At 41.6% G+C, this 21,563-nt stretch overlaps 2 protein-coding genes across 2 annotated transcripts; both read right to left on the bottom strand.

Annotated features, from left to right (window-relative positions):
* Positions 1-9,126: 9,126 nt before the first annotated feature.
* On the bottom strand, positions 9,127-16,498 carry LOC134753802 (thrombin-like enzyme contortrixobin). The gene is made up of 4 exons (XM_063689745.1): positions 16,410-16,498; positions 11,688-11,901; positions 10,644-10,888; positions 9,127-9,463 (listed from the first exon to the last, which is right to left on the bottom strand). The coding sequence occupies exons 1-4, from the start codon at positions 16,496-16,498 to the stop codon at positions 9,127-9,129; spliced, it is 885 nt and encodes a 294-aa protein (XP_063545815.1).
* Positions 16,075-20,148, bottom strand: LOC134754108 (U11/U12 small nuclear ribonucleoprotein 35 kDa protein-like). Its single transcript, XM_063690184.1, has 3 exons — positions 19,999-20,148; positions 19,413-19,543; positions 16,075-16,885 (listed from the first exon to the last, which is right to left on the bottom strand). Exons 1-3 carry the CDS (start codon positions 20,069-20,071, stop codon positions 16,556-16,558), a joined length of 534 nt encoding a protein of 177 aa, XP_063546254.1. The 5' UTR covers positions 20,072-20,148; the 3' UTR covers positions 16,075-16,555.
* Positions 20,149-21,563: the final 1,415 nt, after the last annotated feature.

The following is a 21,563-nucleotide window of genomic DNA, read 5'->3' as shown; positions in this document are numbered from 1 at the left end:
TATTAACGCCTCAGTAATGATATAATACCTATAAAACCCGGATATATATATTTCAAATTTTCAACTGTTTACGCTGTGCGTTGCGTGTAGTGTCCAATAGTTGGACTCGAAACTTATGAATCATATTTTTTACATTTTGACCAGACTAATTCCAGATAAGTCTTCAGATCGTTCAATTACTTAGCCAAATTCTCTTCAGAAGCAGCACAATCGCGTGCATCATGTAATTCATTCATTCAACACTTTTTCTTCAATCAATTTCCTATTTTCTTTTTTTTTAAAACTGATCGGCGATTGGCCCTAGTCACACCTGATGGAAAGTGAAGACAGGGCCTAAGATGGAGCTCACCGGTTCAGTAACAGCCTATTCACTCTTGTTTTAAAGAGACCGAGGTCATATTGATCAGGGAATACAGATGGCGGGAGCGCATTCCATTCCTTAGCCGTCCGTACCAAAAAGGAGGAGGCAAAACGTTTCGTCCGAGTATTGTTTACTGTATACTTTCCTATACACAAGTTCACCGTCGGTATCCCTTAATTCTACGACGGGCTCCGAGTTGTCATATTCCACAACAGTAGCGCGGAACGGTCGTTTATCGAGAAACGTATCGATGTAAGTTTTAGTGACGTCGTCCGGAAGAAGTCCAGGTTGACGCGGACGTCGTGCAGGCGCGACGTGATACACGCCGGCGGCAGACACACCCAATCTTTAGAGCTCGTTCCCACTATGTCGGATGCCGGAACTATTTTTAATCGGGTGTCGTAGCGGCAGAACATTCTATATGAAGCTATTCACAGACGAACGACAACGATTTTGTGTCGGATCCGACATAAAATATCGTGTGTTTTGACAGCCCTCCGTCCGGAAAAAAATCGTGTCGGCGGCGCTGTTCACATGATGTCGGATGTCGGACCGACCCCGCCCGCGCCGCACCCCCTGCGCCTCCCGCGCGTCTAATGAGAACCTCAAATCCTCAGCCGACTAGTGTGAACAGAGGCGCCGACACCCGATTAAAAATCGTCCCGACAGCCGACTAGTGTGAACAGAGGCACCGACACCCGATTAAAAATCGTCCCGACAGCCGACTAGTGTGAACAGAGGCGCCGACACCCGATTAAAAATCGTCCCGACAGCCGACTAGTGTGAACAGAGGCGCCGACACCCGATTAAAAATCGTCCCGACAGCCGACTAGTGTGAACAGAGGCGCCGACACCCGATTAAAAATCTTCCCGACAACCGACTAGTGTGAACAGAGGCGCCGACACCCGATTAAAAATCGTCCCGACAGCCGACTAGTGTGAACAGAGGCGCCGACACCCGATTAAAAGTCGGCGCCGACATCCAACATAGTGTGAACGAGCTCTTACTTATCTCCCTCACGTCAGACAAGGGAACTATTCCAATGTTCCCGTAGTCCACGTAGCGAGCTTGAACCAGATTTTTCGCTTCACTGTATTTTAGTATAGATGCCAGTAGTCTTCGAAAAGCGCGATGCACGGTTTGTATTCGTATATTATACCGTCTAACTGCGGCATATTCTTTCCCTGTGCTTTCACAATATTTAAAAGTACTTCATATGTCATATGGGTATCCGCATCATGAATGATCATTAATTCCAAAGAGTTTGCGTCGTTTATCACGGGTATGTTACAGCTAAATTCTAGATCCTCTTGTCGCCGATACGAGACTAAGTTAGAGCTGTCTTTCTCGCCGTTTTGTTCAACAAGCGTGCTCATTTTGAATGAGTCCGGTTGGGAACTGTTTGTTTTAATAAGATTCGTCTCAGTTCCAGTTTTGTTTTTTACTGTTTTGGCCGACCGGTCTGGCCTAGTGGGTAGTGACCCTGCCTGTGAAGCCGATGGTCCTGGGTTCGAATCCCGGTAAGGGCATTTATTTGTGTGATGAGCACAGATATTTGTTCCCGAGTCATGGGTGTTTTCTATATATTTTATTTTTATTTTTACTCCGCCGTCCGTCTGTCTGTCACCAGGCTGCATCTCATGAACCGTGATAGCTAGACAGTTGAAATTTTCACAGATGATGTATTTCTGTTGCCGCTATAACAACAAATACTAAAAAACCGGCCAAGTGCGAGTCGGACTCACACACGAAGGGTTCCGTACCATTAACTATAAAAACGGTCACCCATCCAAGTACTGACCCCGCCCGACGTTGCTTAACTTCGGTCAAAAATCACGTGTGTTGTATGGGAGCCCCACTTAAATCTCTATTTTATTCTGTTTTTAGTATTTGTTGTTATAGCGGCAACCGAAATACATCATCTGTGAAAATTTCAGCTGTCTAGCTATCACAGATCACGAGATACAGCCTGGTGACAGACAGACGGACGGACAGACGGACAGCGGAGTCTTAGTAATAGGGTCCCGTTTTTACCCTTTGGGTCAGAAACCCTAAAAAGTACGGAAGGTGCACGAGTCCGAATCGCACATGGCCGGTTTTTTTTTTAATTAGTCTCCTTTTTCTGCTGACAAGGTCGCTATGCCTGAGTATAATTAATCTAGGGAGGCGCAATGTATTAATACATATGGCTAACATGTAAAACTGCCTCAAATCAGTGCCGATGCCTGTTTGAGGTGCTCACCAGTTGGCGCCACTGTAGATGAAGGCTCAGGGGCCTAGCTAGAGGATATGGCGCCCGGGGCAGTCACCAAATTTGCGCCCCCTGACGACTGACAAAAGTTTCCCTGCTGCTGCCTTTTGCCCATTTTGGCGCGCTTTGGATGGCGCCCGGGGCACTTGCCCCCCCCCCCCCCCCCCTCCTAGCTACGCCACTGACCAACATAACACTATAAAAAGGCAAGCCAAAAAAGAACCAGGCTCGGAAAGTCGAAAAAATGGGTCCGAATGTTCCTTAGGTATTTAATCTTTAATTTTTAATTTTTGTTTTTAATTTTTAATTTAAGTTTTATTAACATAATTTGATATTTGACATTAACTGTAATAATTTTTTCAGCATGAATATTTAATTTTAATTAATTAAGATATTGATAATCATTGTACATACATACAATCTCTAGATTTTAGGATGTATTCAATGAAACACAATGGCGTTCATGCAAGACTGTTTTATTGTAGATACTGACGGTGGGTACATATACTCATTTTTATACCTACCTACATAAGAACATACATCACATTCCTCCTCTCGGAAAAATATATGGAAAAAAAAGGTAACAATTCAACAAACGAAATAGAGGCTTATGGATATGCGCCGTAAGGTGCATTTTTAAATAATTGATTTATGACAACGACAAGTGCTTGTTGCTATCCAGTTACATACTAACATAATAACATAAGTACATACATCAGTCGGCTCCTTATGTGCTAAACTATATATAATTTACCAAACTTTGATTAAGTACAAAACTCTTAATCTACATGACGATATACCTATCTGTTCTTCCAGACAGGTGTGAGGTAGAATAAACTGATACTTACAACGTTAAAAGCTAGGTACATACATCTTACAACTAAAATAAACACAACTTTATAACGAATAACATTTGGGTAGGACATTGTGGTAAATTTCTACTAGATATTTGTAGCCTTAATTAATTAAGTAGGTACATTTACAGGCTTATGAAAAATGGGTTTTATGCAAAGTAGGTATTTACCTACTTATAATAGGTGGGTACATGGGTGAATCAACTATTTCTTGTTGTTATTGTGTCCCGTCAGCCAGGGGACAATATTAGCACAGTTTGTTGGACGGAATGTTGTATAAAGATTCACAAACGTGCTTATTAGTCGTAGCTCAGTGGAAAGGCCTTATATCTACCACAAAAATGCATGTTTGGTTAATTTAATTACCATAAAATCGGGGATTTAAGAGTGACCCAGGAGAACGTAACCATGGCAACGAGTGACAAGAAAAAGTTGATTCACCCACATGTACTATGTATCTTAAGAGTATGACTAATTTGATGTATTTTTACATATTCACGTTAGTTTATTTTGCTTCATCATTCATATCGGGCTTACATACGGACAGAGAAAAAAGGCGTTTTTTTTTAAATTTTTTTTTTATGAATACCTATTGTTATCGTGCGTTTACCTTTCCTACCGTACTCATGCGAGCCTACCTAAATTTTATAATTGATTTTAGCGCGCGGGCGCCGCGTCCTCGCCTGCTCCGTGCTCGCGACCGGCTCGCGGGCCGGCGTGCCCGGCGGGGGCAGTAGGGCCCTGTTCGACTCGTCCTCTTCCAATGATGCTTCTGCATCATGAAATTCTGGGGGTTCTGGTCTGGAGAGAATTTCATCTTGCTGGCTCGGTGAAGGCAGGGGAATATCGGGTTCAGAAGATAAGTTGTCACTGGATAATGAGTAACGTACTACTTTTCTTTTGATAAGTTGGTCTATGTGTTTGCTCCCGTCTTGTTCCCCAACCTTCACATTGTATGTGACAGCGCCAGTACGCTCTGTTACTAAGCCTTCTCTCCACTTTGGGCCATTTTTAGAATAATTTCTAACCAGTACCTGGTCCCCTTGGCGTAGCTCGCGCGTGGTCCCGCCGGCGTGGCGCAGCTGTGCACTCTGCGCCGCCTGCACGCGGGCGGCGGGCGCGGCGCTGCCGGCGCGTAGCAAGTCCAGACGCGTGCGTAGCCGCCGCCCCAGCATCGCCACGGCGGGCTCGCGCGCCGTGCTGCTGTGCTGGCTGTTGCGATACTGCAGTAAAAATTTTAAAAGGGCGGTCTCCACGTTCTCACCTTCGGTGGTGGCCTTTTTGAGTACCTTTTTAACAGTTTTGACTGCGTTTTCTGCGGCTCCATTACTTGACGGATGGTATGGAGCTGTAACAACGTGGAAGACGCCATTTTTTTGTAAGAACAACTCGAAGTCGTGGGACGTAAACGGTGGGCCGCCGTCAGTGACTAGTTGAATGGGTAAGCCGTACCTCGCGAAGACCTCCCGCAACTTGATAGTCACGTGCGCGGCTGTCGTGCCGCTCGTCATTGAGAATACTTCGATCCACTTTGAATGAGCATCAATAAGGAGGAAATAAGTTCGGCCATTATGATGTAAGAAGTCGGCATGAAGTCTTACCCAGGGTTCGGAGGGCCAGGCATATGTCGCCGGGGCGGCGCGCGGCGGCGCGTCCAACTCAGCGCGGCAGGCGTCGCAGGAGCGCGCGCGCCGCTCCAGGTCGGCGTCCAGTCCCGGCCACCACACGTAACTTCGTGCAATCTGCTTCATGCGCACCATACCTACATGACCGGCGTGCACCTCCTCCACCACCTGTGCCCGCAGACTACGGGGGATTACTACACGATACCCCCATACTATGCAATCATGATCGATGTGCAGCGTGTCCTTGCGGTGGAAATAAGGCTTTTCATTCTCGATTTCCGTATCTGAAGGCCACCCGCTCATGATGTACCCGTACACTTTGCATAGTGTAATGTCTTTTTTTGTTTCCCTCGCCACGTCCCTATGGCTAAGGGGGAAAGTTTCTTCCACAAAGTGTAGATATGCCGCGTCGTCTTCATTATTGTTCCTCGACCCTGCAGGGAGCGGTAGACGGGAAAGACCGTCCGCATTACCGTTTTTGTCCGTCGATACGAATTCTATAGTGAAGTCGTATGCTGCCAGTCGCACTGCGTACCTCTGTAAGCGGCTCGCGGCCGTCTGAGGTATGCCATGCTTCGGACCAAAAATGTATGTGAGCGCTTTGTGATCGCTTCGAAGGGTAAACTTACGGCCAAATAGGTATTGGTGGTGCTTGTTCACTCCGTACACGATGGCTAGCGCCTCCTTGTCTATCTGGCTGTAGCGCCGCTCGGTCTCGCTAAGCGTACGCGACGCGCAGCACACGAGGCGCTCGGTTCCGTCGGGGTACCGCTGAGCCAGCACAGCGCCAAGTCCATAGGCACTGCTGTCCACGCAGAGAACCAGCGGCAGCGATGGCTCGTAATGTGCCAGCGCTGGACTGTTCAACAACTCACCTTTGACTTGTTTGAAAGCCTGGTCACACAAATGTGTCCACTGCCACCGGTTTCCCTTGGCCAGTAGGGCATACAGTGGGTGTAAAATAGAACTGATATTGGGTATAAATCGTGCATAGTAGTTGACAAGACCCAATGCGGCTCTAAGCTGTGACACATTTTGTGGCACAGGTAAATTTTCAATTGCGGCTATTTTATCTTTGTCCGTATGAAGGCCATTTTTATTTATCCTATAACCAAGGTAACAAACCTCGTCTTTAAAGAATTCACATTTTTCGAATTTAATACGCAACCCTGCCTCCCTCAATCGAGTTAAAACCGCTTTCAAATTTTTCATATGATGGTCTTTATTTCTACCAGTAACACAAATGTCATCGATAAATGCCACTACGCCCTCCAACCCGCTAAGCGTCTCTTCAATTAGTTTTTGAAATATTTCAGGCAAACACTTTATTCCGAATGGAGCCCGTCGGTACACAAAAGTACCTACGTGTGTTGTTATAGCGGTTAGAGGTTGTGAGTCATCATCGAGAACCAGTTGTAAATATGCGTTCTTTAAATCTAATTTAGTGAACTTTTCCCCTCCGCTTAAAGCAGCAAACAATTGTTCAATGCGGGGCAAGGGATAGTGAAACTCTTTTAAACACTTATTTACAGAGACCTTGTAGTCACCACATATGCGAATCGAACCGTCGCGCTTTATTACGGGAACTATGGGCGTCCCGTATTCTGAGGTGTCGACTTTATAAATCACATTTTCTGATTGCAACCTTTCCAGCTCACGCTCGACTGGCATACGCAGCGCTAATGGCAACGGTCGGGCCTTGCAGAATATCGGAGAACTATCTTTCAAATGCAAGCGTATTTTTGTTTTAAAAGTGCCTAATCTGTCATCAAAGACCTCTGGGAACTCATTTTTTAATTGAAGCACCAGTGGATCGTTGTTGTCAGAAATATTGTTTATTTTAATCGAAGCGAGATTTAATTTACGCAACCAAGATCGGCCTAACAAGGGCGGGCCGCCGTTATCAATAACAAACAACGGTAAATAAGCTGACTCGCTCCCGCTCGTGACACGCACTCTGATATACCCCAGTGGAATTATTGGTACTTTCGTATATGAATGGAATCTATCGTCATTTATTTGTAAATTTAAATATGAAAAATGTTTATCGTAGAATTGTTTTGATATCGCCGATATTCTACTGCCCGTATCAATTTCAAATAAAATATTACAATTGTCAACCTTAAGTTCGCAATGATAAGGTCCATCTTTTATCTTACTTTTTACTGATAGAATCTTGTACATACCATCACTCATATCGTCGTCCGAACTATCACCATCAATGTAGTTCTGATACTTTGACCTGCCGGCACTATCACTTTTCTTACACACTGTAGACAAGTGTCCTTTGTCCTTGCACAGATTGCAAGTATACGTCTTGTAGCGACACTTGTTAGGCGCGTGTCCGTCCCGGCCACAGCGCCAGCAAGCGGGCCGCCGCTTGGCCGCCGCGGGCGCCTGGCCCACGCGGTGCAGGCCGGCCGCGCCCTGCCCGAGTCCTGCCGCCGGCGCCCCGCCGTCGCCGCCGCCGCGAGCCGCTGTCTCAGCGTGCCGCTCGGCCGCTTCCAATGCGAGCGCCAACTCCACCGCCTTTTTGTAGTCCAATGTGGGTTCCGCGAACAAGCGCGACCTCATATCTTCACTTCTGAGGCCGGACACGAATTGGTCGCGTATATTTTCCTCCAGCTTTGAATCAAAGTTGCAATATGTTGCGAGATGTTTCAAATTTTGAAGGAAAACTCCGACCGATTCGCCTTCCGCTTGCCGCCGCTGTCGAAAAATATGCCTCTCGGCTATTTCTGATCTTTTTGGGTCCAAATGGTTTTTTACAAGTTCCACTAGGGTTTTGTAGTCCTTCGTTTCTGGATGATCAGGTGCACACAGATCACACATCAATTCGTAGGTCGCTGAGCCGACGTGCGTTACTAACGTGGCCACGCGGAACTTTTCTTTAATCTCATTCAGTAAAATATACTGTTCCACGAGCCGTACGTACGCGTCCCAATTCCCTCGACCATGTAGATCGAATTCGTGTACCTTTCCGAAAGGCATGATCACTAATTTCGACTGATATTCACCAATTCGTCGCCAGTTAGGATGTATTCAATGAAACACAATGGCGTTCATGCAAGACTGTTTTATTGTAGATACTGACGGTGGGTACATATACTCATTTTTATACCTACCTACATAAGAACATACATCACAGATTTAAGTATACGCCGTGCCATACCAGGGCCTATGTGAGACCAACTATTATGTAACACCTGTGTACCTACCATGGATGCAATAAATATATTTATTTATTTATTTATTTTAAACTTTATTGCACAGTAAGAATATACAGTGACAAAAGGCGGACTTAATGCTACACAGCATTCTCTACCAGTCAACCTTTAGGCCAAACAGAGAAACAATATATGACTATGAGTATGACTCTATAAGCTCTAACGCCCCGAGGTCCCCTAAAATCGGAACTTCGCCCGATATTTGTGCCATTCTCAACCAAAAGGGTACTTATTGTCGGTTGTCAATAAGTCGCTATTTCCATAAAGCTCCAATTTGAAATCAACCTTATCGACTAGTGGCAACCTTTTGGTTGAAAACGTCACATTTTTCGAAAGAGGACGTCGCAGGCAGCCTGGCAGTCCTCGTCCTCAAACGTCGAAATCACTAGATAGCAGACAGTCATATCGTGTGGTTTATTAGTAATAGATACATATACAGTTTAGCTAACACTAGCTTTTCTTGCTTTTCTTGATGGACTTGAGGGCGGTGTTGCCCGTAGCCAATGTCACGTAAAAGGGTAGGAACAAAATAAATGCTCTTAGAGCACGACGCTGTTCGGTGGTTGTTGTAGTTGCCTCGTAAAACCGATAGCTGGATTTTACAAGCACTTGGACTACCGACCGGCCTTTGACTCCAAAATGGTGGTTAAACACGCTTTGAGATTAATTCTCCATTCACTGCACACTACCACATTAGATTACTGTATAATAAAGCTATCGATATTACACTTTAAACAATATTAATGAGCAAAAAACAAAGGAATTAATCACGAGGCTACTATCAAGATGGCGTTCGAACCGGAAGTCCTAGCTAACACTAGCGTATATCCATTGTTGATGTGCGGCGACGTTAGCATAAAGCGCCGGCTCGCACGCCGCGCCGCACTGCTCGTTGTCCGCCATGACGCCGAGCAGCGTGCCCGCGCGCAGAAGCGGCGCGCCTGCGCAGAAGTTGCACGGCGCGCCGCGCGCGTGCAGCACGCCGAGACAGAGCGGCGCGAGACCGCAGCGCCCGTGCCCTACAGGCTCGAGCGGGATCAGGTGGCGCTCCAGGGTCAGGGAATCGGGGGGTATGCAGTGCGAGGAGGGGAGGATGTGGACGACAGCGGAGTGGATTTGCTGTGGTACGCTCTGGTCTATTGTTCTGAAAAAAACAATTGAAAGTCCGGCTCCAGATATTTCCGATAACTGCGTCGAAATATCGGAAACTCAAAAACAATACAAAAGGTAATCACGGTCTGTATCCCGGTCAATATAATTTCCTATGCTATAATTACCAAAGATAGATATAACTCCGTAATAGATGGATACAGTCTAAGGAAAAAACGTGCCTCGAAAATCAAGAAAATTTGATTCTCGTTCAAAGGGCGCTACTAGTTTTGGCCTACAGTCGAATAGATGGCGTTGACGGTTTCGTTTGTTATTTAACAATTTTAACGCATATCAGTGAAAGAACATGGGTCAAAATCATAAAAATAATTAATGCAAATAAAAAAAATCATTTATCTATATTTAAATACATTATATCGTATTTTTATAAATCTTCATTTTTAGTTTTAAAGTGTGTCGACAGATGGCAGTGAATTTACTGGGGTTACAAAATTTACTATGACAGTACCGCTCTAGTATAAGTTACTTTATGTAATTACTGACACCCGTACTAGATTCATCGAATGTGCCAAATGGGAACCTGTGCTCACGCACGGCCTCGGTTAAATCGATCAAATTTGTTTTTAGGATCAAATGTCTATATGGGACCATGGGCACTAAAGCAATACAAAAGTCAGAAATTATAGTCAATGTCCGACAGTTGTACTTCACTCGCAAAACGCTCATAACAAAACGATAAGTGAACGTGACGTCAAGGTCACTGAGAGCCCATGCCAATGTATGGAAAATAAGTAAAATTGCGATTTTGTCGGTGAAATATTGCGTTTATGCATATAAATGCTGTACAATCTTTTTTCGAATAAAATGCAAGCAATCGAATGGTATCTTTACTTTATTCCTTTTAGGAAGTTAAAGAAAACTTTAAATTTTGAAACTTTGATCCTGTATTTTTTGTCATTTCCATATATTATTTTAATATCCACATTATTGTGATAAATTGCTCGTTTGCTATCTATGTTACTAGATTTTGTTATAAAATTCAACATATATTGTGTCATCATCCCTATTGTGGCCCCATGGTGGCCCCTCTTGATATCGGTGCATTTTGCCCACTTAACTTTTGTCCCTGGGAAAAGTGAAATGAAAACTTTTTGAGTAGATTGTAGGCCTCGCCAGTGACTCAACTCCTTCGAAACGCTTGTGATTGTACTCACCTAAACCTCCCAAAGCCCAGTATATTCCCCGCCTCCCCCATCGGCAGCTTGAAGTAATCCAAAAGCGACGCCATCTTGACCGGGGGCCTGCCCAGCCCGTCCTCACTCCGCAGCAGCGCCAGGTCGTAAGACTTGTTGCCGCCCTCGTAGAGGGGATGTACCCGCACATCGGTCACGGCGTGAGATCGACCCTTGTTGAGGGCGTCGTAGTTGTCCATTATGACAAAGTTGTCTAGAGAGTCGACCTGTATCAATATAAAAATCAAGTATTAACCTAGGGAAGAGTGGCGGTGCCTCCCAACACAGGCATTCTTTGCTTACCGGGCAGCTCCATCCCCTAAATCATGGCCATGTTTTTGTAAGTTTTCTATATAAATAACTAATAAATCCGACCCGGATCCGGTGACGACCGGTTTGGCCTAGTGGGCAGTGACCCTGCCTGTGAAGCCGATGGTCCTGGGTTCGAATCCCGGTAAGGGCCTTTATTTGTGTGATGAGCACAGATTGTTCCTGAGTCATGGGTGTTTTCTATGTATTTAAGTATTTATATATTATATATATCGTTGTCCGAGTACCCATAACACAAGCCTCCTTGGGCTTACCGTGGGACTTAGTCAATCTGTGTAAGAATGTCATGTAACAAAAAATGCGGAGAAGTAAACGATTATCGTTCCAAAAACTTGTTATTTAACTGTACAGCGAATAAAATAATTTAAATAAGTTAAGGTGACGCCACAAAGTTTGTGACTCCTCCCTCCCCCTTGTCACAACATGTCACATTTTCGTGACCCCCCTCCCCCCCTAAACGTGTGATGTAATTAATGGATGACCCCTAACAGCCACCACAATGGGGTTGGCAACTGTCAAAGGTTTGCAGAGATGGCGCCATCATAGCTTGCCCCGTTTTCTATGAGATTTGACTTAAAGGGCTGGCATCCAGGGCATTAAAAAAAAATTGACACAATTCTAGGGTTTGACAGGGCAAGTTATGCTGCCGCCATCTGCTAATTATTTCGACCGGCCAACCCCATTCAAAAGACTTACCTCTTCGATAGAATCCAAGCAGCTCGCAGCAGTGAGCACCCACCGGTCCTCTACAACCGTCAGGATGCATCCGAACGTCAAACCACTTGGCTTGATCTTCACTAAGGCCATCACGTGCCGTCTCTCGTCCTCGACGGCTACCTCGCCGTCCGACTCGATCGGGACGATCTGGTCGGGGTGGGTCGGCGTTGCGTAGAGTACGTCGCTTGAGTGACTGAGGGCGTAGAAGTACAATAATATAGAAGAAATAGCCCCCCCATTTGACCGAACGAGATGCTCTTATGGAACTTTCAGTAGGAGTACCAGGAGTACTCACGGAGCAGGCGTTTACCGTACAGGTGTTTTTACAGACCGTTGGAAGTAAAGCCTGACCAGGAATATATGATCACGCGCCATGTTGCGGAATTTTAATAAAACTAATTTTTTCATACTATACTGAACTGTCACCCTTTATGTACATGAAAATAACAGCGCCCTCTTGACAATGATCATATATTACTGGTCAGGCTTTAGATATGTACTTAACTAGAATTTGGACTAGTTATTGCAAAAAAAAAAAAACAACATTTTATATACAATTTTTATCGCCGATTTTAATTTATCGAGATAATTGGTTTTGGGTTGCGTTATTTTACCACAGGGTTCCTTAAAAAATAACCCCTCTAACCCTTTATAGGGTACACTTAGATACTAAGTAGATATTAGCATAGAGTAACTTATACTAGAGCGGTACTGTCATTGTAAATTTTGTAACCCCAGTAAATTCACTGCCATCTGTCGACACACTTTCAAACTAAAAATAAATATTTATAAAAATACGATAAAATGTATTTAAATATGGATAAATGATTTTTTATTTGCATTAATTATTTTTATGATTTTGACCCATGGTTTTTCACTGATATGCGTTAAAATTGTTAAATAACAAACGAAACCGTCAACGCCATCTATACGACAGTAGGCCAAAGCTAGTAGCGCCCTCTGAACGAGAATCAAATTTTCTTGATTTTCGAGGCACGTTTTTTCCTTAGACTGTATCCATCTATTACGGAGTTATCTTTGATATTAGTTATCAATAATTACGGAACACCGTCGCCTCCCACCACAGACAAAAACATTGCTTACCGGAAGACACCATCCCTCAAATGATATGTACTGTGTTTTATAAAATAAAGAATTTTGTATTTTTGTATATGTCAAAAATTACCGCCCAAAATCATCTTTTTAGGGTTCCGTACCCAAAGGGTAAAAACGGGACCCTATTACTAAGACTCCACTGTCTGTCTGTCCGTCTGTCACCAGGCTGTATCTCATGAACCGTGATAGCTAGACAGTTGAAATTTTCACAGATGATGTATTTCTGTTGCCGCTATAACAACAAATACTAAAAAGTAAGGAACCCGGTGCCTCGGTGCGCGAGTCCGACTCGCACTTAGCCGGTTTTTTTTCTTCTGCAGAATTTGGACTTGAGGCGATGAGGAGAATCGTGTATTTTTTTTAATCTGGACAAAATACTCACCTCGAAGAGGCGGTAGATTCGTTTGGAGAGATGGCTAAAGTCAGTGTAATTTTTTGCTCCTTAGTATAAGTGCAGGTTGGCCGAGTTTTCCTTTCAGTAGTGTCATTATGAATACCAGTGGGAATCCTTGTCGAAAACTTTGGAGCCACCGTCGTAACATTAAAGACCGTGGCCGGGTCCAAGGTTGAATTCTGACTCTCAAGCTCCCCCCGACACGAAAGAAAATGAAGAATTAAAAATACTATAAACACTATAAGTACCACTAATAGTAAAGCTTCTAGTATGGTCAAAAAAGTTTCTACGGGTGTAAAAGCCTTTAGCCATCCTTTGAATTCTTCCCAACATTTCTGGCATCCGTTTGGCATTTTACATTTTATAAATTGCGCGGCCGACTAGATAGTTAAGGCATAGCTCCCATTTGGTTTCGAAATGAGTAAAAAATAACGATCGATACATGGGTGAATACTTGAATAGCCGTAGGCTTCCTCCTGAGTCCCAGACACAAATTAATTGAAATCGAAATTTCGACCTTATTGCGTCAGAGCTTTATTTTTCTTTCGGCAGGTGACAATGCCTTCTCCGAAAGACATCGTGGCCTAAAGATGGTAGAACTTTGATTTGGTTTGATCTGGTGCCATCGTCTCGTTTCTATCACCGCACCTCCCGCCAAAGGAGCAAAGCTCATCCTCACTTCTTAGACACATGGCACACCATGAATAAGCGGGCATCTCGCTCGTTTCTTCCCAGAACGAGCAGAATGTGGAATGAGTTGCCTCCTGAGGTATTTCCTTTGTGCTACGACATGGGATTCTTCAAGAAGCGGGTATTTAGGGTTCTCAAGGGTCGGCAATGCTTAAGTGGCTCCTGTGATGTTGCTTACGTCCATGGGCGACGATGACTGCTTCCCATCAGGCGGCTCGTCTGCTCGTTTGCTGAATATCACATTAAAAAAAAACTGGTGTGGTTGTATATATTAAGTATGTAACGGAGTAGCCATTAACAGGCATTCCCCTCTGTTGAAAATAGTCGGCCAATGGTCATACACAATGTATTGATTGACGTTTATCTGACGTGGCTATTTTTACGTTACGTATACATTTGACGTTCTCATCCCCCGCAAAAATCGGCAGACTTTTTTGTATAGAAAATTACAGACAAGGCGTCTCCGTTTGGTTATATCCTCTAAGGTCGTAGGTGTACAGTACACAATGGAATCAATGAGGGCTACCGTTTTTGTGCTCACCAGTTGGCGCCACTGTAGATGTAGGTCCAGAAAAACAGATCTCAAAATTCTTCTATGCTTATTTTTATAAACTCAATACATTCTAATATACACAAAGGTATTTTAACGTCTAAATGTGCCATTTTTTCAACCTGTTTAATTTTGCATATATTTTAGTTGGCACTTTTTTTAAACCACTAACATTTATTGAGCTATATCTATAGTTTACCATGATTAATCAAATGGACAAAGATTTACCACAATTATGAATAAGGAATGAAAATTCCCGATAAAAAAGCTTGAAACCCCCAAAACTTCTATGCATTTGACATTTTGAAAGACCTCCATCTACACTAGCGCCCCTAGCGGCGAAATTAAACGCGGTAGCCCTCATTAACTTCAGGGGGCCAATTATCGAAATTCGTTTACTCGAAATCGAAGGCGAATGGTCGCGTGGGGCTGCCTCGCTAGTGCAGTGCGTCAGGCATGTTTCTAGAGGCTTACACCAAAGATAGATATAACTCCGTAATAGATGGATACAGTCTAAGGAAAAAACGTGCCTCGAAAATCACGAAAATTTGATTCTCGATTAGATGGCGCCACTAGTTTTGGCCTACTCTCGTATAGAGGGCGTTGACTGTTTCGTTTGTTATTTATAATTTTAACGCATACCAGTGAAAGAACATGGGTCAAAATCATATAAAAATAATTAATGCAAATAAAAAAAAAAACATTTATCCATATATAAATACATTATATGGTATTTTTATACATATTAATTTTTAGTTTTAATCGTGTGTCGATAGATGGCAGTGAATTTACTGTGACTACAAAATTTACTATAACAGTACCGCTCTATCCTATTATATCCTCTTTGCTACAAGCGAAAGACCTCTTATTTTTAATGTAAAATAGTATTGAAAATGTAAATTTGATCAAATGTTATAATTATACACGGTGGCTCAGAAATAAGTGCATTCCCATTGCCAGGGAGATTTCGTATAATCCCAAAACCTCCCTGGCAACGGGAGTGCACTTATTTCTTAGCCACCCTGTATTCACCGGGACGATGGTATTCGAGTTATAGTTGGTCAAGCAAATCTTGTCAATAGAAAAACGCGGCAGATTTAAAAAATGTAGGCGCGATGAGTTATTGTTCTATAGAAAATTTGAATTTCTCGCCCTTATCTACTAACAAGATTTGCTTGACCAACTATAGTTTTGGACCTTTTGGACACCAAAGATAGATATAACTCCGTAATAGATGGATACAGTCTAAGGAAAAAACGTGCCTCGAAAATCAAGAAAATTTGATTCTCGTTCAGAGGGCGCTACTAGCTTTGGCCTACAGTCGTATAGATGGCGTTGACGGTTTCGTTTGTTATTTAACAATTTTAACGCATATCAGTGAAAGAACATGGGTCAAAATCATAAAAATAATTAATGCAAATAAAAAAAATCATTTATCCATATTTAAATACATTTTATCGTATTTTTATAAATCTTCATTTTTAGTTTTAAAGTGTGTCGACAGATGGTAGTGAATTTACTGGGGTTACAAAATTTACTATGACAGTACCGCTCTAGTATAAGTTACTCTATGACTATACTAATTTGGTTATACGGCATTAAAAACTCCTTGAAATTAGAATCTTTTATTGCGAACCATACACTTGGTTGTTAGTAACATGTTATTACAATGATATTATATCGCGTTCAGTAACGATCAATGGAAAGCCAATGATACCTTTCTAGTTCTTCCTTTTTAGTAGTTCTTTCGTACTTAGTTCGAAAAGTCGTACGGTGACGCAACTTGCCGGTCTAGAGTTACAATGCGTCCGTCATTTTCAATATATAGTTAAGATTCTCACAATGAGCTCTTTCATTTGATATATAGCACGCTATAGTTTGAAAAACTTTATTTTTTAATTTCCTCATTTACCCCCCAAGTGGCCCCCATGTTTGAAATTCATTTGTTTACGTTACATGTCCGTCCGTGGACACAAGCAACATCGGAGGAGGATTTATGCCCTTGAGTACCCGACATACCCGCTTCTTGAAGAATCCCATGTCGTAGCGCAAAGGTGACTCAGTCCAAATTTTGCTTATTTTTCGTCTCAATTCTCCTCAATCTCTCCTATCCTCTCCAACCTTAATAGGCCTCTTGAAAGGCCTATCCCTACATCCGAACCTGAGCTGTCCAGAGTTCTTATTCCCTCCAAACCCTCCCCCGAGCCTCCGAGGCTTCCAACCTTTCATAACTCTTCCCACCTCTCTTTCAACGATAACTTCTGTGTTATCGATGTATTCTTTATGTTTTTGTAGAGCCCGCTCGACGTCGGAGGTCCGTTCGAACTCTATGAGGGCGTACTGCTTGGATTTACCGGTCACTATGTCCTTGACTAGACGGCAGTGTAGGATTTTGCCGCAGCCGGAGAATTCTGATATGAGGGTATCCTGGAAAATGATAATAGAATATTAATAAAAATATACTACCTAAGTCTAGAGTAATGTATAAAATAGATGCAGAGATTTAATGTGTATAGATTAGTTTTATATATATATAAATATATATAATAGTATAATATAATTATATACCTAATAGTATCAAGCAAACGCGGATCGGACCGCGCGAACTCGCCAACTATTACATAAACCAAAGAGGTTTACAATAGTGGCATGCTGGCAAAAGTTGTATGAATATTTAAAGTGAATAAATAAATTAAAAAAAAAAGAAAAAAAACAGTACATTCTTTGAAATAAGTTTTTGGCAAAAATTTCATGTTTGGTACAAGATTTTATCGCTGACTGTCCTTTTTTCCACAGGCAACTAATACTCATCGAGACAATTCTAAAAACCCCAGACACAATTAGGTTGCGCTGTTTTATCACAGAGTTCCTATGACCACCTCCTGTCTTCATCATCAGATCAGCTCTATGGTACCATAATATTACATTGTCACCTGACTTACATGCGTTTGCAAATTTTCAGCTTCATCGGAAACCGGGAATATGGTTAAATTATTTACCTTAGATTCCATTACATAGTTAGTTACATCAAAGATATATATAACTCCGTAATAGATGGACACAGTCTAAGGAAAAAACGTGCCTCGAAAATCACGAAAATTTGATTCTCGATCAGAGGGCGCCACTAGTTTTGGCCTACTCTCGTATAGAGGGCGTTGACGGTTTCGTTTGTTATTTATAATTTTAATGCATATCAGTGAAAGAACATGGGTCTAAATCATATAAAAATAATAATTGCAAATAAAAAAATCATTTATCCATATTTAAATACATTTTAACGTACTTTTATAAATCTTCATTTTTAGTTTTAAAGTATGCCGATAGATGGCAGTGAATTTACAGCGGTTACAAAATTTACTATGACAGTACCGCTCTATCTTATTTTATCCTCTTTGGTTACATACAGGTCGACCTAATAAAGGCGTGTTAATAAAAAGCACAAGTTCCTCTCATCATTAACGGAAATCTTAGGCTTAAGGAAATAGTTGATCAGTCCTGCATCTTAAATAATAAAGGTCAATAAAAAAACTAAAGTGTTTCTCCTGAGTTTTTCTTTTACTGAATTTAAAGACTTCTACACAAAAATATTTCCTCAGTGAATAGATTGCTACGTAACTCCGTGTCATATTTCTCTATTTTTCCATATAATATATATGTATGTATGTGTATTAGATAGCAAATAATATATATAGCTACTTACATAATTATAAAAACCCAATATACGTATATTAAATACGTACATAAAAATAAAAAATACCAGTAATGCATGTTTATTTAATAAAGCTTTTTTTAATTGAATTAAGTAAACTTTATATTATAAGAAAATTGTTTATCCAAAATCCGATCGCTCTCTAAAAATTGTGTCACATATATTGTAACTAGCCCTAGCACAGGCCCCGGTCTTTTTGGGCTGTTACTGCACACTATGTCTTTAAATGCTGGCTTAAATTAAAATGTATAATTAGAAATAGTAAAAAGTTTGTTGTATATATTTAATGAATAAAAAATATAAATAAAAAAAAAATAAAAAAATATAAATATATGTGTAGGTAAGTATTTATTTCATGAATAGATGAAAATGCTTGGTTTCATGAACACCATTCTTCATTCTATATCACTACGCCTTTATAAAACAAAGGCCCGCGTCTGTCTGTTTGTGTTTATTTATGTTCGCCATAAAGTCAAAATCTACGGAATGGATTTTAATCCATGTGCGACGCTCAAGGTTATATTTGTTGACATTCTAATCACTGTTGCGCAGTTTAATGTTTGCAAGTTAGTTCAAATCTGAAAATATAGTGAGTTGTATAAGGTTTTTACTTCTCTATTACTGTATATATAAATAATTAGGATTAATCTGTAAATTTAGTTTATTAGTTTTAGGGAAGCTAATCCAAACAATTATTTAGGGTAAAGAGAAATAGGGCCAGGAAATTGTCCGGCCGACTAATTCCTGTTAAAAAAAAAAAAAAAAAATATGGATTTTAATCCGGTTTTCAACTATCAATAGAGTGATTCTTGAGGAAGGTTTAGGTGTATCATTTGTTAAGGTTTTGTGTAACCCGCGCGAAGTTGGGAATCGTGAAGGCCCTCTGCACCTCCGGTATGCCTTAGGGCAACAACACTGACATTGGCTTGGTCGTGCGGTACCTTAACGCAGGTACAATCAGCATCAAGAGGAATAATAAATAAATAAAAAACCGGCCAAGTGCGAGTCATCACGGTTCATGAGATACAGCCTGGTGACAGACGGACAGCGGAGTCTTAAGGGGCCCACTGACTATCAGTCTGCCGGACGATATCGGCCTGTCAGTTGTTCGGAACTGTCAAATTTTTCTTCTAACTGACAGGCCAATATCGTCCGGCGGACTGATAGTCAGTGGGCCCCTTTAGTAATAGGGTCCCGTTTTTACTCTTTGGGTACGGAACCCTAAAAAATAATAATAATAGCTACCTGGGTCGTTCTAGGGTGCAGTCGTGCCACGAATATGGTGTGCCGCGGGTCCCCTCGCGCTGACTTGTTGGGGACATACTCTGACTCAAGTGCCCGGAGGATGGCTCGGTCGTGCGGTGTCGTATCCGTACCTTAACCATAGGTAATGAACTTAGGAGGCATTTCTTATAGCACATAAAAACTAATTATTATAAGGCCCAGGCCAAAAGTATGGAAACAACGTTGTTTTCTTTAATATCTCAGCTAGGGAACAAATCAAATTGTATGAAATATTTTTAATTGCCTTGGTGAATGTTAACTGGCAATTATTCTAACCAGAATTTGAGTTATTTACTTTTAAAAGCCAATAATGTTTCATAAATATACAGTAATCATTATTTTTGGCTGTATTTTTCTTCTCATAATTTACGTTACATTGCTGACTACTAAGGTAAACTGCATACAAAATGTTTATCAGATACCGCAATGTAATGAAAATTGCATGCAAGTTCTTGCTAGTCTAAACCTCACTTAAAGGTTCATCTTATTTGTTTACATAAATTATTTTATGTTAGCTGATCGCGTATACAACATAACCAAAACTTACCATCGATCGAGCCAATTTTCACTGGATCGTACTCTGTCGCATATCGCTGGAACTTGTCTTCTTGTTGAGACATTGCGTTTTGTAAATTATTACTCGGTATTATTACAATAAATGAGTAAAAAAAAGAATCAAAGATTGGCTCGGTTCGGTTTTTTTTTTTTTTCTTAATGGACTTGAGGGCGGTGTTGCCCGTAGCCAACGTCATGTAAAAGGGTAGGAAATAACGCGGAAAGGAATAAAGGAAATTTGGAATAACAAAAAAAGTGGTCAGGTCAGGTATACAATAAATAAATAAATACAATGTGGTAAAAAATAAAATAAACTATAGTTGGTCAAACCAAATTGGCAGTAAATAAGAACAAAAAAAACTGTACTCATCCTTTTCTTTTGGGTGCTAGTACTAGTGTAAGAAAAAGATAGTATGAGTCTCTCTGTCTATGTTTGAAATGAGTCAGTCCTTTGACAAACTATATACTTTTATTCCAGTTTCCTTCGGGAACCACTAATGTACAGCCAAATAATGCTCAACCCAAGAATGTAATGTACAGCCCAATGATAGTTGGTCAAGCATATCCTGTCAGTAGAGAAAGGCGCGAAATTCAAATTTTTATATGGGACGATATTCCTTCTATGTCTATGCTTCGCGCCTACATTTTTTAAATTTGCCGCCTTTTTCTACTGACAAGATTTGCTTGACCAACTGTACGTCAATTATTGGGTTGAGCATCTAGGAGGATATAACCAAACAGAGAAGCCATATATTCTTTGGTAGCCATTAACAGCCCCTAGTGAGTATTATATTCTTTGATTAACAGGCGTTCCCCTCTGTCGAAAATAGTCGGCCAATGGTCATACACAAACACAATGTATGGACTGACGTTTATCTGACATGGCTATTTTTACGTTACGTTACATTTGACTTTCCCCTCCCCCGCAAAAACCGGCAGACTTTTTTGTACAGCAAATATCCTCAACTAGGTCATTCTTAGGTTGAGCATTCTCGGTCTGCGCAAGCTAATATAATACTCCACTCTTTTCACAGTCATTTTCAAAGAGTAAAGTAAGTATGTCCCTATACTCCCTTTGCGTGCAATGTGTGCACGACCACAGATAAGATAATAAGAGATAAATAGCCGAAAGGGATAGTGCCATACATTAGAAAGGGACAGCATGATTCGACCCTGAATCGGTGTCAAACTTCGGGTTTGTAGGAAGGTAGGAAGCATAGACCTAGCATTACATAGATGTGCTATACGCATAGACATAGTATATAAAACGCTATACGCGTGCGCCCAAGGGCCCGACAATTTGATAGAGAAAGATAGTCTTATTGCGATTCCTATAAGAGGAAAGAGAAAATAGTGCCATGCTTTGTCTTTATCATCGACCGGGCATTTTATCATGGTCGGGTTATGGCATCATAGCAAGGAGGCGATGGCGAAATACCGAAATTTATAAGAGTGAAAGAGAAAAAGTATTATGCTGTCTTTCTCTTACCCCTGGTCTGCCCTGGTCGCTCGGTTTCATGTTTATAACTACTTGTACATACTGTGTCTATGCGTGCG

The sequence above is a fragment of the Cydia strobilella genome, chromosome Z, assembly GCF_947568885.1.
Source record: "Cydia strobilella chromosome Z, ilCydStro3.1, whole genome shotgun sequence".
Classification (NCBI taxonomy): Eukaryota; Metazoa; Arthropoda; class Insecta; order Lepidoptera; family Tortricidae; genus Cydia; species Cydia strobilella.
Note: the sequence above shows the minus strand (reverse complement) of the source record. Positions and strands in the feature narration are given on the sequence as shown.

Coding starts and splice junctions, on each gene's coding strand:
- LOC134753802 (XM_063689745.1), bottom strand. CDS start 16,498: ATGGGATTCTTCAAGAAGCGGGTATGTCGGGTACTCAAGGGCATAAAT. Junction 11,902..16,409: donor TCCACGGACGGACATGTAAC/GTAAACAAATGA, acceptor CTACGCCCTCAG/TCACTCAAGCGACGTACTCT. Junction 9,464..10,643: donor CTGGGCTTTGGGAGGTTTAG/GTGAGTACAATC, acceptor TGTTTTTTTCAG/AACAATAGACCAGAGCGTAC.
- LOC134754108 (XM_063690184.1), bottom strand. CDS start 20,071: ATGTCTCAACAAGAAGACAAGTTCCAGCGATATGCGACAGAGTACGAT. Junction 19,544..19,998: donor GAAAATTGGCTCGATCGATG/GTAAGTTTTGGT, acceptor CCTATGGTTAAG/GTACGGATACGACACCGCAC. Junction 16,886..19,412: donor TGCACCCTAGAACGACCCAG/GTAGCTATTATT, acceptor ATCATTTTCCAG/GATACCCTCATATCAGAATT.